General features: G+C 37.6%; 1 protein-coding gene across 3 annotated transcripts in view; it reads right to left on the reverse strand.

Annotated features, from left to right (window-relative positions):
• doc2g (double C2-like domains, gamma) overlaps nt 1-22672 on the reverse strand; it is a 56680-nt gene that overhangs the window by 14325 nt on the left and 19683 nt on the right. For 2 of the 3 annotated variants that reach the window (XM_055167953.2, XM_055167955.2), the window contains exons 6-8: nt 17324-17450; nt 17153-17212; nt 11753-11877 (exon numbers count right to left, since the gene is read on the reverse strand). In XM_055167953.2, coding sequence (XP_055023928.2) covers nt 11753-11877; nt 17153-17212; nt 17324-17450 — 312 coding nt within the window. The remainder of the gene's footprint in view (nt 1-11752; nt 11878-17152; nt 17213-17323; nt 17451-22672) is intronic. The other variant, XM_055167954.2, reaches the window with a different exon arrangement.

A 22672-nucleotide genomic window follows, 5' to 3' on the forward strand; every position in this document is an offset into this window, starting at 1 on the left:
TGTGTCCTGCAGCAAGTTTGGTTCATAACAGGCATTGTAAAACAAGCGAAGACAAGTATCTACTTAAAGCAAACAATGCACCAGGCAGTAGATCTTTACTTTGAATTATTCTTTCACAAAATAATAAATCTGTCATTTTGGTGAAACTAGTAGACTTGACAGAAAGGTCACACTAAATACGGACTTTTGCCAGAAAATGCTATTTTGTTTTGAAAATCGTGTTTTTTATGTTGTGTTCATATTTCTGTTTATATCTTTAAGAGTAAATAAACCCTAAACCAGAATGATGCTGTATTAGTGCTGTTCATTGATTTTGGTAAGTTTTTTGACATTTGGATATAAAGTGTTTCAATACTTCAATATATGGTGTAAAAACGTCTGAGTGCTGCCCTCTTCAGGTTAAACGGTGGCTACTGCAGTTGAATTTTCCTATTGGATGTTGGGTCCAAAAAATGACTTGTGACGTAAGCAGGTTCAAGCTCACCACGCCCTTGTTACGATCTCACCACACACTTGGTACGAGCTTAGTTCGTCCCCTCTATCTCCGTTGGGATCTGCCCACTTTTCTTGCATTTTTCAAATATTGCCAGTGGGTGGAGTCAGGCTCTGACCAGGGGTTTAGTTACCCTTTAAAGGTCCACTGTGTAGATTTTTAGCTTACCCACAGCTCGCCCCTCTATTTCGAAATGCATTGTGAAGCTACGCACAAACAAGTCATTGCCTGAGACAACGTAGAGACAAAACGCACCCTTTGTCCATTTAGGGCTACTGTAGAAACATAGCGGGGTGAAATGACAACTTTCATGTAAGTGTATTGTAGATTAAAAAAGACAGCTCATTCTACGGTAGTAAAAACAATACAGTTAATTATGTAAGGTCTTTATACACCACTGATAATATAGTTATGTATATTATATAGCATGTTTGTCATAAGATCCTTCTAATGCAGGGTTCACACCAGAATCTATAGAGGCGGCAAGCGCGAGTGATTTACATGTTAAGTCAATGCAAAGACGCGATTAGGCATCCTGCGGTGTGGTACGTGGGGTAGGCATTTCCGCGGGGTGTTAACCAATCAGGACCTTGCTGTAGTAATGACGTGATTACAGGAAGCGAGCAGAGTCTCAGTGGATTGAGCGTTGCCGCGGGAAATGCGCAAGTTGAAAAATCTGATCTTCTGTGGATTTTCGCGGGGTGTTAACCAATCAGGACCTTGCTGTAGTAGTGACGTGATTACAGGAAGCTAGCGGAGTCTCAGCGGAGTCGCAGAAGCCCCTCCCATGACGCAAATTTCCGTGTGAATGTCTCGAATGACTAGAATTTCACGCGCGGCTTTCACGCGCGAATGATGCGAGTAAACTCACATTTTCAAGCGTCCAGCTACCCGCCAATAGCGCGTTTTTGCCGCCTCTACTGCGGCTTGTGTGAATGCACCATAAAAGTTACATAATGCACCTTTAATCCCTTAAGAGGCTCATTAATTGGTTTAGTAAGACTTTTGCATAGTACTGTATGTTTTTGACAGTGTCACCGAGCTGCAATTTCAAACTAACAAACCTATAGTTGACTCTGCACATTACCCTGTGATAGAAGGAAGTAGTTTAACATAGAAAAAAGTACAAAATCCCATTTCAATGTGCACCTGCATCCATGTATTTGTGAATATGTCACTAATTACATTTCAACTCAATTGCTTCAGCAATTAGTAAACACTGCACAGCCCGTGCATGACGGCAAGCATTTGAATAAACATTCGAATGCGAGTCTAAACGTCTCTCAGCACCACAACAAGTTCGGGCAAAAGCGGAACTATCAAAATTGTGTCCCGCGTAATGACATTAATTAGAGCATGTGCAATAATATCTGCATTCCCTTGTCTTTTCTAATTACTCGCTGATGCCGGGGGCCAGATGAAAATAGAGCTGAACCCTATGGGGTCTCAACTCATAATCATTCCACGCATACACAAAGGAGCACAGGAATGATTACACATTATAAATATCATCTGCTTTAAATGCCTACCTGCCACAAATACACTCGTTTGAAAGCTTAACGTAACTTTCCAGAAACTTGTCATTTGAGGATTTTTGCCAGGAATGTTTAATAATTAGGGCTACAACATTGTTGTGACAGCTATGAATATAGACGCGCATATATTTGTCAAAGAAGACTTTTTTCTTCTAAGGAAGCTTACAGTAGTTTTTTGTCAGCGGCTTAGTGCAGGGACTGTGACAGGTGCGACTTGAGTCATGAATATTAATTAGATTATGATGTCCGCCCTTATTGATTTGCTGAAAAACATTCATTGGAAAAAGAGTACATTTGGGGTTAATAATTTTCCTACTTCTCTCCTTTTCTAATCTACTGTTTTCCAGAGTAAAACTGTGCTGTATTTATATTTTTTAATTACTTAAATTTTTTGCACTTTACAAAATTAGTAGAAGTACTTGGTTTGATAATGTGTGTGGATTAATTTACTAATATCCGACATGCTGTAGTGAATTTTCCTGCATTAGGAGTGGTACTTGCGTAAATGATTAAAACTGCACAGCACGCAAGCTCAATCTGGACTAATTTTAGGACTCATTATGAAAAGTAAATTGCTGTTTTAGGCTTCTTTCAAAAAAGTTTTACAGAGGTGGCTCTTTAGTATATAATCCTTACTTCAAGCCTGATCTCAAAGAAATTCGCAACCAAAGACGGGCTTACACTGCAAAATTTTTGGGCCGAATTCCCCCCCCCCCCCCACTTGATTTTCCTCTCCTGAGATACCAAGAGAAATTTGGGTCCTGGACCTCGCTCGGTTCCAATGTTCAGTTGAGATTATCATGTAATGTGTGACGTTTACAGATCAAGGGCTCTATCTTACACCCGGCGCAATGCAGCGCAATGCGCGGCGCAAGTGTCTTTTGCTAGTTTCCACCCTACGCAAATATAATTTTCACGTTTAGCAACGCGTTGTTTAAATTGCAAATGCATTTGCGCCCCCTTTTGCCCCCATGGCCGTTCTGGTCTGAAAATGAGGTGTGTTCAGGCGCATTGTTGGCGCGTTGCTATTTTGAGGCAACTAAAATAGACTACGCCATTGACCAACAATATGTTTTATGTTTTTTAAAGAGCGCATTAGTAATATGCGCCTATAAACGACAACGCAGGTTTGCTTATCACACATGAATGCGCAGCAGCACAAAAATGCTTTTAAATATGAACGATTAAAGGATTGAATGTAAAAGATTATTATTGAGTCTCTTGGTCATAAATGAGGACCGATTATGAGACGTTAGAAGGCACAAAGATCTGCTTCACCTGTAGCCTGGTAATTAAATAAATGCTTTGCTTTAAACAAATGCATCTTTTGTTTTTAAATGTAAATTTTTTAAATGCTACCTCACAGATTTACTGTATTGTATATGATGACTCTGCGCCTGTGGATATGGTGAGACGAGAAACATTTTTAAGTAATGCTTAAAAAACTATTTGCTTAAAAAAAACGCTGTCCAAGTGCTGAAACGTGCAGAGAGCCATTTTGTAAATTCTTTATCTCCTGTTTGATACAAATAAAGTATTTTTATAGTACAAACCTTATCTTATACTTGTAAATTCTTTTTTGATGATATTGGATAGCCATACATTTACAGCAATTAAAAGCCTGCTTTTTTACTTCCATGACTAAAAGAAAACCATTTTTAAAGGTTTTAATAACAAAATAACAATTTCAATACAAGTGAAAAACAAATTTTTTTTTAACATTAATCTTAAACTGGGGATCTTCTTCCTTCATTTAGTTTTTCAGTTTACAAAGTCCGTCATCTAAATAGGGATTAGACATAGCGCCAGCGCAACAGGCTTTTAAAGGGGATGAGAGCTAAGACTGTCATTGGTTTATTGCATGTTACGCCCAAAATACTCCCATTACAATAGGACCATGCGCTCGGCGCACAAACCATTTTTCCCGTCGTTAAATTAGCAAAAGTGGATTCGGACACGCCCATTTAGACTTTGCGCTGTGCGCTTTAGACAATGCACTTAGATCGCATGATTGATTTTTAGGATTTTAAATTGATGATTACGTCAGTACTTTCACAGTAGCCAATGAGAGAGGGAGGTGAATGACTGACCTTTTGAAACAAGCTGCTATACGAAAAGTTACCTCAAAAACAGCGGAAGTAATAGCGTCTGTCGGGCCACTCGCTTTTTTATGGTAAGTTTGTTCATCCGAACACTAAATTCTGTGCCGTGTTAACAAACCATCGTATTGGACTAATACTGTAACATCTATGACTAACAACTGCGTTTTGAACATTACATAAAACCTTACATAATGAAAAAAAAAACGATGTCATCAAACACAACATTTATAAAACTTGATTACTTTACCTCATGTGTAACATGATTTCTCGTTCCTGTCTGATTGATGGCCATCAGCGTTTGAGTTAAAGACAACAAATCCCATCAGTCCACGCTGCCTCAGAGCGTCATTAATCTACGTCATTGTTTTTGATTTGATCTGGCTCCATCTAGCGGCGCGGTTAATACAAATTGCATCTTTAAAAAAACACATTATTTTCAGCAAACAGTAAATTATTGTTGCTTGCTCCCCTGCCTCTCTGAAACGCACAGTGTTGGGGAAAGTTACTATTAAAGGTAATGCATTACAATATTAAGTTACTCCCCAAAAAAGTAACTAATTGCGTTACTTAGTTACTTCTCATGAAAAGTCATGCTTATGTTACTTTTAAGTTATTTTTGGGTTACTTTTTCTTACTTGGCTGAGTCTTGATCTCTTTCAGGCCTTGCAGGTGTTTTTTATGTTCGCAAAAATGTCAAGCTCTGGCCTGCCATCTCCGTTTCTGACTCAAACTGTTCAGAATGCGTAATTCCACGTTAAAATGTTCAGTTCAATTCAGTACATTATTTTATTTTTAAATTGAATTAACTGAAAAGTAACCCACATTACTTTTTTATAAAAGTAACTCAAATATTAATGTGTACATTTAAAAAGTAATGCATTACTTTACTCGTTACTTCAGAAAAGTAATATTATTACGTAATGCGCGTTACTTGTAATGCCTATTACCCCCAACACTAAAAACGCATCAATTTTGAACAAAGCTCATCGTTCTAAAAGACGTGGTGTTGTACGATTGGCCAGCTATCCAGTGCGTTGTGGTTGGATGAATACCTCAACCATCTGGCGGAAATGTGACGCTCCTTAACATATTTGGAAGATCAGATCCCAATGCAATACTGGCAGAAGTTAATATCATCAATACAAGCCCGAATCTGATTCAGAAAAAGCAGATGATCAAGCTCCTCGATTAACTTTGCCAGCGCGGCTTGAGAAGATTGTAAGGATACTACAACATAAAACCATGTCTGCATTTGTAATCAATGAAATGACAAACAACAAGCGTTACTCTGCACTGCCCAAAACTTGCGTTTGAATAGTCACTATTAAATTCTTTAAATATGAACAATTACATTAGTCAAATGCGGCAGAATTATGATAATGAGTCCACGTCAAACCAGATGCAGAAGTAAACTGTTGCCTACAATCCTTGTGTTCATTCCTTGTAGTCCAAGAAAAGAGATTCAAGTCAGAGACGATAACTTGTGTCATCGTATTCTTTGGAATATGTAACTTTGCATAAGAAAATGTAAAATCAAGAATCAGATAATATTGCCCCTTTAATAATTTCCTTTAGTGTGTGATACACCATGATTTTTAAATCTTGTAGTGCAAGCATGTTTAAAATTTTGGAGAAAAATATCTGTCAAGATTCCCTTTTTTGTGTGTGCTGCAACCAGATTTCCTAATCGACCAGGATTTAAAAAAATGTAGTGTGGGCAAGGGCTTAATTTGGGCTGAATTTGTGCAATGCAGTGTTAATTTCGTTGACGAATAATTTTCATCAGTTTTCATTAACGACGTGTTTTCACTGACGAAAACGAGATAATAACGAAATAAAAACTAATCCATGATGACGACAACTATGATAAAAAATGTATTGACATTTTCATCAATGAATAAAAACTAAATATGGAAAAGTGTGGTCTCATGGTACTTTGATGTCAAACGCCGAATGGTTTGTGTAGAGCCACCATAGCGCAAAATATTACACAGAGGTTACAATTTACTCACGCAGCAAGATGATGTCCTGCGCCATGTCATTAACTGTACAGAAAAGTTAACGTCTGGTCTAAGAGAAGAGGTGAAGAGCAGACATATGGATGCATATCACATTTGATTTTGTGTTGCTGTTTCCCAAAATGTAAAGAGAACAAATGAGTAATTTGTGGAAGTGTTTGCCTCGGCCCAGCAAATAACATAAGCTCTGTTATTAAAAAGATAAGCAGCTGCAACTGATTGCTCTAAAAATATTTATAATAAATAGCGGCTTCATTATATTCATAATGGTTCTATTTCATTTCTAATTACGCTGCTCTGGTATTGTGTCTAAATACCCCATTTGTACATTTTGAATGATTAAATGGACTTCATTCTAGTTAAGTGAATATGGTGATTACATTCAGTTGCAGCGCTATAGAGAGCAGAGAGAATAAAGCCTCTTCCGTTAAAACCAAACACTCAGTTGCCCAAGCAATACATTGCAGCAGAGATAAACATGCTAACGTCACTAGTCCTCTTAAATGTAGAGATGTTATTGCTGGTTTATCTTCCTCCACAATGAAAAAGCTACTTATTGATCGACCTTAAGCATTCCCTCTCTACAGATAAACACTACTTGAGTCCAGTCTCATGTTCCCTTTATGACATACTAGTGCTGGGAAACATAGATAAAACATATACAATATATGAAGAGTTTGGTTTCATAAACACCATTAAAAAAAAAGTACTTACCGCCAAAATCAGTATTGTATATGATCAGTATTAAAAAGTCATTTCTTCATTTTATGCAAAATCCGATATCCCGTGTGTTATTCTTTCATCTTTTCTCCAGTTTTTTCCAAAACGCCATAAACGTCAGTCTTCCTTTTCTGCAAAATGCAATAAGTCCACTCAACCAATCACAGCGCACCATTCCAAGCATTGTAAACATTAATGGTGGCGCTTTGAATACATACTAGTTTTCCTCGTCTACTTTGTACTTCGTGATCAACAAAGAAACAAAAAACAAATAATAATTTTGATGGCATTGATAAACCTGTGGTGGTTTTCTGTGACGGGGAAGAAACGTAAGCCATCAAAATCGAATAATTTACATGAGAGGCACTCGGGCGAAGGAAAAATGTCGGTTGTTGCTTGTTCTCACACGACAACATCAAACTTCTGTCATGCTAACACATTGACCACAGGGGATTTTATGAAAAACTTTACATGATTTTACTCGAAGTCAACAAAAATCGAGCAGGACCAAAACATTTTACCGTGGGTTCACACCAGCCATGTTTGAGGCGTCAAAATCGCGTATACCGCGCCTAGTTTGCCGCATGAACAGTTTTAGTTTACTCGCTTCATTAGCGCGTGAAATTCTAGCCATCAAGACATTCACGCGTCATGGGAGTAGGGATGGGCATTTTCTAGTAATTTACTATTCGAATATTTAAGCTCATAAAGAACGAATATTTGAATATTCGTTTATTTAAATTATGTTAATTAAGACATGCATGTTTTGTATTTTTCATTTTGTCATAATTTCACAGAAGGCTTACAATTAGGAAATATCCACAACAAGCTAAACTTATATTCTGTATGTATATATATGTATGTATTTTTAAGTTGAAAACATTGTAAAAAATATATATATTTTTTAATTCTTCTTAAAAAATATCCTACAGAAAAAAGGCGTTAAAACCCCATGCAGAGCGAAGTCTGAGTCAAACCCTTTCAAGTCGGTCGTTAGTATGAATTAATTCCTGTTTGATCTTACATACATTATATTATACCCAATATTATACACTAACCCCAAATCTAAGCGAAGTTTGAGGACTTGCGAAGTTTAAAGTTTGAGGACTTGACAAAGGCTATCATCATTTAAACAGACTCAAAACACCAAATAAGAGCCCGGAGCAAACAAAAAAACACATCTACATAACCGACTGCTCAGTCGCAATATAAATATATTCTCAGTTTAGTTTGACATGTATTTGTAAATAAAGAAAACCCTATTTATCCTACCTGCTTCGGTGAAAGCCTGTTCTTCTGACAATAATGCCGGTGCTGCGGAGAAAACTCTTCCTCGTGATGATGGTTATTCGAAAAAAACAACAGACGGATTGAACAAGATTGAATATCTGTATTTAACATTATTTTACAAACAACGTAAGCTGGCTCGATACATTATTGTTGACTGTGCAAAGTTACTAACGTTAGCTTAATTTAACATTTCACAAAGACGGAGCTTTCCTTTTAAACTGCCATGTGCAGTTATCCGGTTCATTTTCGAAAGAGCCCCGCATACAATAAATGTTCTCCGTTTCATTTCGTTCTCCGTGTCTGTCTCGTTATTAACAAAATAAAGTAGACTTTATAACAGAAAGCTTACAAATCTCTCATGATGTGTTGATGTGGGCGGCGGAGAAGCACGTTTAATAACACGTGAACCCTCACTGAGCCAGTGGCCAAATACGGCGCGGACAAACCCGGAGATAAATGGAAAAACTTAAATTCGTCTGCAATCTGCATTGCCAAACAATCAGAAATACATACGAATTAATGTTCATGTATATTTTACATTTAAGTCTGTAAAAGACAGTATAGATGAAGTGAAAAACATTAAATAAGTCGTAACCCTTTGGTGGCACATTAAAAACAAACAAACATTCGAATAGCATTTTTTAAATTCGAATTATTATTGCTGATCGAATATTCAAATAATCGAATATCCGTGCTCATCCCTACATGGGAGGGGCTGGCTTCTGCGACTCTGCTCGCTTTCTGTAATCACGTCACTACTAGAGCAAGCACCTGATTGGTTAACACGGTGCGTTTTTCTGCCAAAGTTCAAATTTTTCAACTCGCATGTTTACCACGGCAACGCTCAATTCGCTCAATTTGCGCGAACTAGACTCGCGAATGAGGGAAGAAACGCGTCTACCGCGCAGCACTACGCCACTACCACGGCTGGTGTGGATGCAGCATTACAGCTGATCGCTGTCAAAAGGGTTCAGCGAGGACGTCCCAAGGATGGCAGCATTTTTATCGAAATTAGTCAAAATGGATTTATTGCGTTTTTGAACCAAACTCTATAGACTTTTTAGCCGTTTGATTTTCTATGCACACCTTGATTATTGATTTATAGATGAAAAATACATAATAAATACGTTTATATGCTTACCAACACTACTACAGAGTAAACTTTTACTGTAAAAAATAACGCAAAATTTATTTTTTGTATTTTTCAGCTTTTTTAAATGTTATAGTTTATTATATTTAATTATATTTGTAATTATTTTATAATTTGGTACTTGTCATGTCTTAAATAGCAAAAAATTATGATTTCCTATAGTAATCCAAATTAGTGTCAACTCTGTTACTGTCAAACTCTGTTTTCCAAGTAAGTGTTATTAAAAATAATAAAAAATATAGCCATTTGAAAAAGTTATTGAACCCAAATAACAATTACTGTATAATAACCCATATTGTCTGAGCATCTGTGTTTTTTTTGCATTGCTGGAGTATTTTCATTATGTCTTGTTATGTTTGTTTTGAGGACGCCCTTCAATTATTACAATGAAAGACTTAATGGCTTTTAAAAAGATTAAGAGTTACTGATGCAGAAAAGCCAGTCTAATTTAAAAGACCTTTATTGCTTCAATAAATTCCAGCAAAATCCAGCCACAACTGGAATCAACCTCAGCAGACAAAAACACTGTATAAACCATCTGGGTCCACAATGCACAAACAACCCACCTTCCTAAACAAACCGGCCATGCTGTCACACACAGATGATATGAGAGAGGGTAAGTCAAAAATCCACCTTATCCTAAACTATATTGACAAGTCTAGTCCTAAACAACTGTCGACAGTGGCAGTCACACACATATATACACACTCTCAGCAGTCTATACTGCCATATAAAAGCAGTCCACTCTCTTCAACAATAGGTTTCTGCCGCTCTACCGAACCCATCAGTGCCTGTAACTGGCATGATAAACAAGAAAATTCTATCTTCTAGGAGCAGATAGTGGAAAAACTCCCCATCACACATGGCATCAAAATACATCCATGATTAAAAAAAGTGCAGAGAACCTGTCGAGCGGTTCAGGGTTTACATATGCTTTATCAAGCAAAAGAAAGGGCGAGAAGAAGATCAAGTAAAGAGAAATTGCTGTGGCCAGAAGCCAAGTGTGAAACTGGTGCTGAGGAGAGAAGATAAAAAAATCGACTTCAGAGTTTTCAAAGGCAGTTTCATGGACTTTCTGCTTGCGTCCTTACCCTCTGCCTCAATTTCTTCGCCCCATTAATTTTCTGCCTCTAAATAGAAACACCTCCTGTCTTATGGTGTGGGTGGGCTTTGAACTTTCATAGGAATCCACATGGGGACAAATTATGATCAAGCGCAAGTCCGACGAGCAATAAATCATGTCGAAATATAATCTATGATGCTAACAAGGAGGATTGCGATGACAATGAATTGAGCCGTAACGCATTTACAGTCACTTTTATTTGTGTGAAGCTGATAATCCTCACTATTTTTTAAAGAGAATTAAATAAAAACTTGATGTTTAAATTCCTACCATCTGTGCAAAAGGTAATAAATTAGAAAATTAAATAAAAGCCGGAAAAGCAATAATCTTGTCTACCGTTGAGTCACTCCAGGAGCGCTCGAGATTGAATTTGTCTTAACTCTATTTGAACAACATTGGTGCTTTGAGGTACTTAATACAGCATTAGCTTCACTTGTGTGGGGCTGTAGGCTTAAAACACCACTCACGGCACACAGGCTTCATCCCAAACCTCTGAAATATTCAGTCTGTTCTCCGACCAAGTGATGCATAATGAGTTGGATGTGGACCAGAATTTATACTGTACCATTAATCAAAAGACACAGAGGAGTGACCATCCGATGTAACAAAATGACATATTAAACATTTATTTTAGACCGCATAATAATTTTTTCTAAAGAGATACTTCACAGGACCCAACAATAGAAATATCACATATAATACTGTATATGCACTGTCAGAAAAGGTCAAAAATGGTCCCTAGCTGTCAATCCAATTTTATTTATATAGCGCTTTCACAATTGGTAATTGTTCCAAAGCAGCTTTACATTAACAAAAGCAGGGGAAAACATAAAAAAATCAAAAGACAAGATAAGTAGCAAAATACAGCGGCTATGAATAAACTTAATAATTGCATATTAATAATGTAACGTATAAAAGAGGGTGCTAAGTAAAGCCAATGTCGGCTGAGTCCCCGGGGTTGAAAAACCCCCTAGGAGAAAAACCTCCCGACTTTTTTAATCCTAGGAGAAAAAAGTCCCCTGTCACTACAAGTACACCTTTGCACCTAAAGAGTTCAAATGACTACTCCCGCGATACATATTGGTACCAAAGAGTGTGTATTAGTACATTTTGGTGCCAAATGTATACATATCTGTACCTAAGTGGCAAATATTAGAGGTGTTAAAGGGTATTGCCCCAGTGACAGCTTGGGACCATTTTTATGACCTTTTTCTGACAGTGTACAAAGAGTCCATGGTGTTCTTGTCATGCATGTTTTTCATGCCGTAAACTTTGGACTTTGTGTGAATAAATGGTTAAAGTCACGTGTTCCAACACTTACATCTTGACAAAGGGATCCGAGTATCCATTTGAATCCATGGCAGCCAGATGGGCACATCGAATAATTCCTACAACCAGTGAATTCTTCTCCGTAGCATACATCAGAGAGACCAGGATACGACCACGCTGGAAAACAAAGAGAGACGTTGTCACGTTGTTTCTACAGATAAATATTCAGTCCATCAATAGCACACAGAGGAGTATGCTTATCATAAGTGTAAAGTACATTCTGTGAAAAATATCCTTGATATGTTTATTATTGACTGAGTAAGGTCATGTCAAAGATGAAAATCAACATAAAATCAATGATTGAAATTAAACTTTGATGCCCCTTATCTCATAATTAAATGATGAGACTTTAACCTGGATTTTACGGGTCACATATGCTTTGTAGCTTTTTTGGGAAAGTAATTAAAATATGATCTAATGTCTATTGTGTAACCCTATTTAAAAGACACTCCACTTTTTTGAAAATAGGTTTATTTTTCATCTCCCCTAGAGTTAAACATTTGATTTTTACCGTTTTAGAATCCATTCAGCTGATCTCCGTGTCTGGCGGTACCACTTTTAGTATAGCTTAGCATAATCCATTGAATCTGATTAGACCATTATTAGCATGATGCTAAAAATAACCAGAGTTTCAATATGTTTCCTATTTAAAACTTGACTCTTCTGTAGTTACAATGTGTACTAAGACCGAAAGAAAACTTAAAGTTGCGATTTTCTAGACGGATATGGCTAGGAACTATACTCTCATTCTGGACTTTATGTCATGATACGTTTGCAGGAGTGAGGAAGTGAGGACGCAAGTGCAGAGCTTGATGACTGAATAAATAACATTTAATAAATACAGGAAACATAACACATGAATCAAAATAACAGCAGTTAAGCAAAACACAGGAACAGATGAACATGGAACGGGAAACAAACATGGTAGTACTGACAATGATCCGGCGATGAGTGTGATACAAACATGGGTATAAATACACAAAGACTAATGTCACACAGGTGGAATGAATGAGGTGATAATTAAAAAATTATGACAATATGGAACAGACACAAAACATGCCACGGATCACCGTAACATTACACCCCCCCCCCCCTTAAAAAGTGGCTTCCAGACACCACAAACAACACAAAGTCTGCGAGGGCGACTCAGTGGGAGGGACGGAGGGTTAGGAGACGACGACGGGTTGGACCGAACTGGAGACAGGACGAAACCTGACGTCACCAGCCTGGCCAATAGAGGAACAGTCTCTGGTGCATAGACCATTACGGGAACCGACTTGAAAGTTCAACCATTGCGGGAACAGACACAGAAAATTCCACTGACACAGGAACCGACCCAGAAGATTTGACCATTCTGGGAGTCGACTCAGAAGATTCGACCCATAGGGAACCGACTTAGGCGACTCATCCCTCACGGGAACCAACGGGAATTCTACAGGCCCAGGAAATGAACTCCACCCATCTCAGGGAAACGACCTCGTAGATAGCCGCGACCATCCCGGGGAATAAATCGGGCATGGGCGCGGCTGATCCCAGAACCGCATCGAGCACGGCGGCGCTCCTCCCAAGAATCGACCCCGAAGATTCGACCGTCCGAGGAACCATGACCACAGACTCGGGCCTCCCAGAACCCGGCTCATGTGTTGCAACAACCACCCCGGGGAATGAATCGAGTGTGGCTGCCGCTAACTTGAGCCGAGCCTGGAGACCCGAACGTTCGCTCTCTTCTGACTCCAGTAGGCGTCGGGACACAGCGGACAGCGCATCCCGACGTCCATTACTCCCCCTCGAAAAAAATCTTGGGGAAGCTCCCCCCCGCAAACTCGCTGCGTCCTTAAAGGCTCTCTAAGCGAATAATGTGCAACGTCACTTCCTGTTGATGTTTGAACTGTTTTCAAACAAACGGAGTGTAGCTAACGCCTCCCCCTCCCTCTCCCGTCCATGCTTTCATGAACGCGCCCAACCCCCACCCCCAAAATCCTTCTTGTCGTTTATTGGCTGGAACACTTTGTTATGTTTTGTTGTGCTAGGTTTGGCCACTATGTTGATATTGCCGTTTGTCGAGCCTGAGCTGTCTACAGAGATCGCTTTTTTTACAGTTTGATCAGCGGACAGGCAGCAAGCAGATAGTGAGGAGATGTTTGCTGTATGTAACAAAAAAATTTTATGGTCTAAAACGCGTCAATTCGCCTAGAGCGCCATTAACTGGCCGGATTATTCTGTCATGATACGTTTGCAGGAGTGAGGAAGTGAGGACGCAAGTGCAGAGCTTGATCACCGTGACACTTTAGTGCCGTAACACGACTGCAGGAGGCGCAATGATATTACGCAGTGCCCAAAAATAGTCCCATGCTATTGAAAGTAACTAAGGGGACTATTTTCGGCTGCTGTGTAATATCATTGCTCATCTCAAAATTCATCTTTGAGCATCATGATAGCATATATAAAAGTTTTACACATCACAGTAATTTCTTCATGCTTTAAAACAGCTTGAATGTAACTCTACACCCTTGCCTCATATACTATACGCAGATCTAAGAATATGCAAATGTAAGTCAATCGCATAGCTCAGATTATAGATATGAATATGTAAATTAGTCCCCGCCTCCACTCTTTCGCATCACCTCAGACCACAGATATATATTTAACTCTTTCCCCGCCGTTGACGATTTATCTCGTCAATTCAGACTAAACGCTTCCCTGCCAATGACAAGTTTTTACGGCAATCAATATTTCTCTATCATCCACTCCACTAGCTGGCGTTCTTACCCAACTTATAAAACACTTAAGCATTCACTGATCCAAAAACAGTAAAAACTCTGTGTATGTTTTGACCTTCGTTCTGTATCTAACCTACCCATATTTGAGAAATGCTAAAAGAGAACAAATAAGGGATTAAATGTTTTTGTTTGTTTGTTTGTCTGTTCATTCATTTGATATATTGCATGTTTATATATTTAAAGAAGAACATTTTCTGTAAGGCAATAACCTTTTGTGAAAATCATAAACAATGCTGGAGCTGGCTGGCAACTTTTTTTAAACGCTGGCGGGGAAAGAGTTAAATAAATGCTACATCCGGCAGTTTCAGACACATAACGGCTAAGTTCAGTTTCACACATTGCATACATCGTGAACTGCGCGTTTGCAGCACTAATCTTTTAGCGCTGATGTTAACAGGTTACAGCACTTAGACTGTACCTGTGAGCAGTAGGTGTTTTAGCGTCACAGAAGCAGAGCTGAAGCAGCTGCTGCAATCGTTTCAGCCCCGACTCTATGTGGCATCCACACTTATCAATAACTCGAACTACTGATCCACGCATTCAACTTTAGCACTATTCAGACGGGATTCGTTTTCCAAATGATGTTTGAGTTTCAACATGTCACCACGACATCTGTGATTTTATGTACCGATTCAGACGGGATTAATATTCTCAGGCTATTCCAGAGATGGGAATGTCTGTTTCATGCGTGTAGGCATTACAGAAGATCACGTGCTCTGGATATGCGTGTTTGTAAGGTTTGATATTTTGCTTTAAACGTAAAATTATTACAGAACATGTAATTTATTAATTTATTTTAACAAATCAAAATAACTTATACAAATCCTACTAAAGTAGCCTATGTGTATCAGCTCATCTTGATTTAATTATTTTATTTCGCCCAATTGTAAAAAAACATCTATTTCTGATTGAATGGGACTCAGGAAGTACAATATACGCACGTTAGTAAGACCTTACGGCAGATCACGTTGGCCAAAATACAAAAAGAACCGCGTTTTCAAAAGATATTGCGGACAAACACAGACATTTGCATCCGGATGGGATTAAATTTCTGAGAGGACCTTTGAGTTCGGGAAAAACAGTAGGTAAATTGCTCTGGAATTTTTAAGGAGGTCATCAGAGAAAATCACAGACATGGCCGATTCGGACGGGATTAAAAACACAGAGGACCTCTGAGAAGCACGATTTTCTCAGAGGTCCCCCTGTAAAACTAATCCCGTCCGAATACGGCTTTTGTTGATGTGATTAGTTACATGCTTGTGACGTTGGAAAACAAGGCGATTTTAAACTGAGGGAATGAGACTGGCTCCAATGTCATGGAGAAAATCCTCAAGCATATTAAAAACACCACATAGTCATATAAACAACAATGTTAGGAACGTTACTTTAAAAAAGTTATTAGTTACAGTTACTAGTTACTTCTCACAAATAGTACCTAAAGCCCTATTCGGACGGGATTAGTTTTACAGGGGGACCTCTGAGACAATCGTGCTTCTCAGAGGTCCTCTGTGTTTTTAATCCCGTGCGAATCGGCCATGTCTGTGTCTTTCTTTGACGACCTCCGTAAAAATTCCAGAGCAATTTACCTACTGTTTTTCGCCGAACTCAAAGGTCCTCTGAGAAATGTAATCCTGTCCGGATGCAAAGGTCTGTGTTTGCCCGCAATATCTTTTGAAAACGCGGTTCATTTCGTGTTTTGGCCAACGTGATCTGCCGTAAGGTCTTACTAATGCACGTATACTGTATTTCCTGAGTCCCATTCATTCAGATATGAATGTTTTTTCGCATTCGGCAAAATAAAGTAATTAAATCAAGACGAGCTGAATATCATACACTGTTAAGACTAAACACTGTAATATCATTAACATTATAAGAAACTCCGTTCAAAGTTGTTGAACTCCGGAATGGTAATGTTAATTAATAAAGATATTAAATTTTATTAATCATTATTTCTTCATTACTTTGTGTTTGTTATAAGCAGACAGTTATATAAAACACGTAGGCTAACGTTACTTTAGTAGGATTTGTATATTTTATTTTGATTTGTTAAAATTAAATTAATAAATTACATGTTCTGTCATGATTTTACATTTAAAGCAAAATATTTAACATTACAAACACGCGTATCCAGAGCACGTGCTCTTCTGCAACGCCCAAATGCATGAAACAGACACTCCCATCTCTGGAATAGCCTGCATCATTTTAATCCCGTCAGAATCGGTACATAAAATCACAGACGTCCTGGGGGACACGCTGAAACTCAAACGTTGTTTGAAAAAAACTAATCCCGTCCGAATAGTGCTTAAGTCAGTAACTGCGTTACATCATTATAAAAGTAACTTATTACCAGGAAAAGTAACTATTGCGTTATTGCGTAAAAGTTCAAATATTTCAAATAACTTTGATGCCAAATGTTAAACATAATTTTCCCCACAGGGGGACTTTAAAATTAGCCTACATTTTTACCTTTCTTTAAATGTTTAACATTCTGACTAGAGCATACAACTTACGACCACAACAATGTGAGCAATCCAACATTTCAGTGTAGTTTCCGTGTAAATACAGATTACAGAAAGGTCTCAAAACTGAAATGGTTAGTATCAGATTCATACCTCTTCTTCTGCAACAGGAGCCCCAGAATCCAATGCCTGGTTGTTACCCTCCCGGGTCTGCTGGACCATAGAAATGTTATTTATAATACAACAAATTCCCAAATGATAAATTATGCATAGTACAAATTCCAGTTAGACGTAACCTCACAAGAGTCACTATGACACACACACCTGTGCAATTCTCTCCAGTCCCATGTTGTATCGCTTGCTCTCTCCCTCCTTCAGTTTCTTAAGGGCCACCCTGACTTCACCTATGAACTCATTCCGTCCCAAGCGATCCATATCACATACACACAGCCTGAAAGAGAGAGGGAGAGACATGACACTCAAAACTACTCAACTTTAAGCCTTATGCCTTAAGTCTTATCACTGCAGACAGCACATGTTTAGTCACACGCAAGGTGAGGGAGAGAGAGAGAGAGCAAGAAAGAGAGAGACCTGCAATTGAGGTTGAGGCTCAGATGTTAGTGGGTATTGAAACTCAGATGCAAGAAGATTAAAGGAAGAAGAGATTTTCACTCAGAGAAGAAAAGAGAAAACAGAATAGCAAGAATTATGATGTTGAATCGTTTAACAGACCTCTCAATTCAGTAGAGCACACTATCAATGAAAAGAAACTAGTTCACTAAATAATACAAAATTACATTATCATTTATTTCCCATTATGTCATTTTAAACCTGTTGTTAAAGCCGGACTCTCTTTCTACTAGGTACATTTACTAAATAATCCACTTGTAATCATATTGATGGGTTAATCGTATTGAAAAGCCTTCATGTAAACACTTTAATCAATACCATTGGGGTCGATCGGATGCAAATTTTGATCGTATTGAAGGAGGTGGTTTATTCTGATATGTGATCCGATCAGCAAGAGAAAGTATGCATGTAAACGTGTGAATCGTAGTATTTTCTCAATCGGATGCAAAAATATATTGTGCACATGCGCAGAACATTTGTGCTCAAATTCACGTCTTATATTTACGTCTCACATAATTCTCAACATGCAATAGCAAGGCAATGGCACCACGCATTATTATGGGCTCACGCGCTGTACATTCTGCAGCGTTCATGTGTACTTTCATAACATTAGGCTACATAAAGCAATAAACAGCTTCGTGCATTTTGAAAATTGTGTTTTCATTGCCTTTATCTGAAAACTACTACATTTTGTACATTTATCCAGAGATAAAGCGTGAACTCGATGAGAGATGCTGTGTGCTGGGTGGCGTTGCCAAGTCCTCTGCTTTTTTTGAGTTCAGATTTGCTTCTGTTTAAACGGGTAAAACATGAAAAGATTTAATTCATTGGTTATTGGTATTTAAGATTTTTAAGCTTTTTTAAGCTTTTGGGCTAGTTTTGAAAGTCCATTGGGATGGATATGCGAATCTGGCAACCCTGGCTGTGCGCTTGCGCAGACGTTCAGTTTGGATTATATAGAATGTACATGTAAACCAACATTTTAATCAGATTGCAATGTTTATGGTGCATGTAAACTGTATTGTAGTAACCTTCAATCAGATTAAATTCAGTCGGATTGACAAAATTTAGTGCATGTAAACATAGCCTCTAAAAGGTGTATTTTGGATGATTTTTTTGTCAAGTTGTAAGGGTGCCTGGAATATAGTTTTTTTTTATGTGTATGTGAACGTATGCGCACAGTCAAATGCACAGCCTTGCATAGTTTATTTGACTCATACGTGTACACAGACGATCGACGCATGCGCATTGCAACAAAATGCGATGCATCCCTAGGTAAAAAAGTAGAATACTTTAGTATATTAGAAATATGATTGAAGTACATAAAGTATAAAACAAGTATGCTTCTACTTGTTTTGCTTTATTTAAAGAGTATTTAATATGTACTTTTTAAAAGTATACTTTTAGTGTATCCAAAAATGAACTTAAAGGAATATTCCATTTTCTTAAAAAAAAAATCCAGATAATTTACTCACCACCATGTCATCCAAAATGTTGGTATCTTTCTTTGTTCAGTCGAGAAGAAATTATGTTTTTTGAAGAAAACATTGCAGGATTTTTCTCATTTTAATGGACTTTAATAGACACCAACAATTAATACTTAACTCAACACTTAACAGTTTTTTCAACGGAGTTTCAAAGGACTATAAACAATCCCAAACGAGGCATAAGGGTCTTATCTAGCAAAACGATTGTCATTTTTGACAAGAAAAATAAAAAATATGCTCTTTTAAACTACAGCTTCTCGTCTAGGTCCGGTCCAGCGCGACCTAACGTAAATGCGTAGTGACATAGGGAGGTCACGTGTTACATATATAAAACGCACATTTGCGGACCATTGTAAACAATAAACTGACACAAAGACATTAATTAGTATCAGTTTACATACAACAACGTAGGAACAGTCCTTTTTCTCAAGACTTGTAAACACTGGGGCGGAGTTTCGCGTTCGTCTTCTGTGACCTCTTGACGTGATGACGTATTGCGTGGGGTCACCTGGCGCATCACGACCGGATTTAGACGAGAAGTTGTGCTTTAAAAGTGTATATTTGTTATTTTTATTGTCAAAAATGACAATCGTTTTGCTAGATAAGACACTTATGCCTCGTTTGGGATTGTTTATAGTCCTTTAAAACTCCATTGAAAAAAAGTGTTAAGTGTTGAGTTAAGTATTAATTGTTGGTGTCTATTAAAGTCCATTAAAATGAGAAAAATCCTGCAATGTTTTCCTCAAAAAACATATTTTCTTCTCGACTGAACAAAGAAAGACATCAACATTTTGGATGACATGGTGGTGAGTAAATTATCTGGATTTTTCTTTTAAGAAAATGGAATATTCCATAATTTGCATATGCTTTTTAAGTGTATTTCCATTAGAATTGCGATACAATGCAATTGTCAAAGATTAATTTGAATCGGTATTTATTTTAATCTTTGACATGACCTTACTCAGTCAATATTAAAGATATCAAGGTTTTAAAATTAGACGATTTTATGACTTTAGTGACTTTAGCTGGGTATTTACAGGCAGGGTAACAAATACTTTCTGTATATTCTAACACATCCAATACTATCACATACAAACACAAACGAAAAGCCACAAAACTCCCATTAAGCAAACCATGTAAGAGAAGATGGGTTTTACGTCAGCCACAGTTGCAAAAAGAAAACAGTAAAGAAAAAATAGATGAGACAGAGGGAGAAAACCAGCTAGAAATAGGAGACGAACATCCAAATGTGGGCGAGAAAAAAATTGAAGTGTTATTGTGGGTGTCAAAGAGCGAAGGAGAGAAAAAGAGAGCGAGATTGCACACAAGCAGCTGACATTGACATCATGATCTTGTTGGCTTCTTGCTTCCTTATATACAGTAGGGCTCGATTACTCATCCCTTTTCAGCCAGGTGTGTATACACTCACACAGACACATACATTTGTGGAGGTGGATAACCGTTGCTCTCGCCCTCCTGTATCCGGTTCCCTTGATCGTTCTTTTCAAAACTGCTATTTATTAACACACAGGGATGGGATTTTGTTTTTTACTGTCAGTCTCTGGGATTATTCACAGCGTTTGCTTGCATATGGACGTCATCAGAACGTACAGCACATTAAAAAGGCGGGCAGCTGCTATTCAGTGTTAATTCAGCATCACACTGCGAGTACAGATGAGTCATGGCTCTGTAACTTGTGAAAAAACACCTTTACCTACCACAGTTCACACACATGCTGTTGAAGCTACACAAGCCAGATGCCACACGCAAACACAATACACACCCCAAATGTACACTACAGTACACAATTAGTGCTTTATTTGTGACTTTTTGTGACCTTGTCTCATTTTTTCTCCCTCAAACATGCCTCATCATGCAACTTGCTTTCACCCATACGATAAAATAACAGATGAGATCTCTTTAATACCCCAGTTATTTTTCTGAAACATCAACTAAAGTGGAAAACACGTACCACCGGTTGGGAATCACTGGTCTAGATGCCTAAAAATGCATTGAGTTGCTGCCATGTGATTGGTTGATTAGCAATTTGTGCTATAGTGACCGGTGAGTATATGTTGCTTGTAAAACATTTTTTATACATAAACTGGGTTTGTTTAACCCATGGTTGGGTAAATACTGGACAGAACCAACTGTTGGGTTATAAATAAACATATGTTGAGTTTTTCCAACCCATGGTTGGGTAACAACAACCCAGCATATGTAGAGATGTTAATTTAGCATACTGTTGGGTTGTTATAACCCAACAGATGGTTCTGTCCAATATTAACCCCAACCTTGGGTTAAACCAACCCAATATTTTTTTAAATGAACTGGTTAATCTGAGTTTTTGACCAGACACAACACCAAGAGGCAATGTAACATGTTAAACAGTGCTTGACCCATTATCACGCAGTGGTCGAAAAACCGCCCAACATGACTCTATAATAAACATCAGACAGGCAGCGACTGGCTGTGGCAACATAAATTTAGCTCCTGGCTAAGACTGAGAGCACAATATTATTACAAACACTCATTATTACTAAACACACTTCATACCCTTCACACACATCCTGTATGTTTCTGTGGCATCTGTTATGTTAATGACTCCCATAATGACAAAGGAAACTTTTCACCAGCCTAATGACACAATTGCACTATTAATAAAAAATCTATTCTTCAGAAAACGCTTACAGGCAATCGACTGCTACCAGCAGGCTTACTGCAGTTATGCTAAATAAATTGATAAAGTTTAAGGTCATGCACTGCAAAAAAATGATTTTCAAAAAGAGTATATTTTAGTATTCTTAGTATTTTTGTCTTGTTTTTAGTAAAAATATCTAAAAATTCTTAAATTAAGATGCTTTTTCTTGATGAGCAAAACGACCCAAGAAAATAAGTCTAGTTTTTAGACCTAAAATATCAAATTTAAGTGATTTTGTGCATAAAACAATAAAAATATCTGCCAATGGGGTAAGCAAATCTTTCATGAATTTTTCATGAATTTACTGTTTAAATTTTTTTTCAAGATTTTTTTGCTTACCCTATTGGCAGATTTTTTTGCTTTTTTAATGCACAAAATCACTTAAATTTGATATTTTTAGTCAAAAAACTAGACTTATTTTCTTAGGTCATTTTGCTCATCAAGAAAAAGCATTTAATTTAAGAATTTATAGATATTTTTTACTAAAAACAAGACAAAAATACAAAAAAATTCTTGAAAATAATTTTTTGCAGTGTAAATGTGCAAAAAAACCTCATAAATGACTAAAGCAAAATCCGATGGGGAAAAATTCAATATTGAGAAAATCACCTTTAAAGTTGTCCAAATGAAGTCCTTTGCAACTGCATTCACTCACAAAAATAAGAAAAATGTATAATTTGTCTCGATAATTTTCCACAATGTATTTTCGGCTTTTGGTACAAATATACCCATGCTACTCAAGACTGGTTTTGTGGTCCAGGGTCACATGGTAAACAGAGAGATACTGCACTGCAAAAAATTATTTTCAAGAAAAAAAGCGCTTAGTATTTTTGTCTTGTTTTCTGTAAAAATATC

This window comes from Misgurnus anguillicaudatus, chromosome 5 (assembly GCF_027580225.2).
Source record: "Misgurnus anguillicaudatus chromosome 5, ASM2758022v2, whole genome shotgun sequence".
Taxonomy (NCBI): Eukaryota; Metazoa; Chordata; class Actinopteri; order Cypriniformes; family Cobitidae; genus Misgurnus; species Misgurnus anguillicaudatus.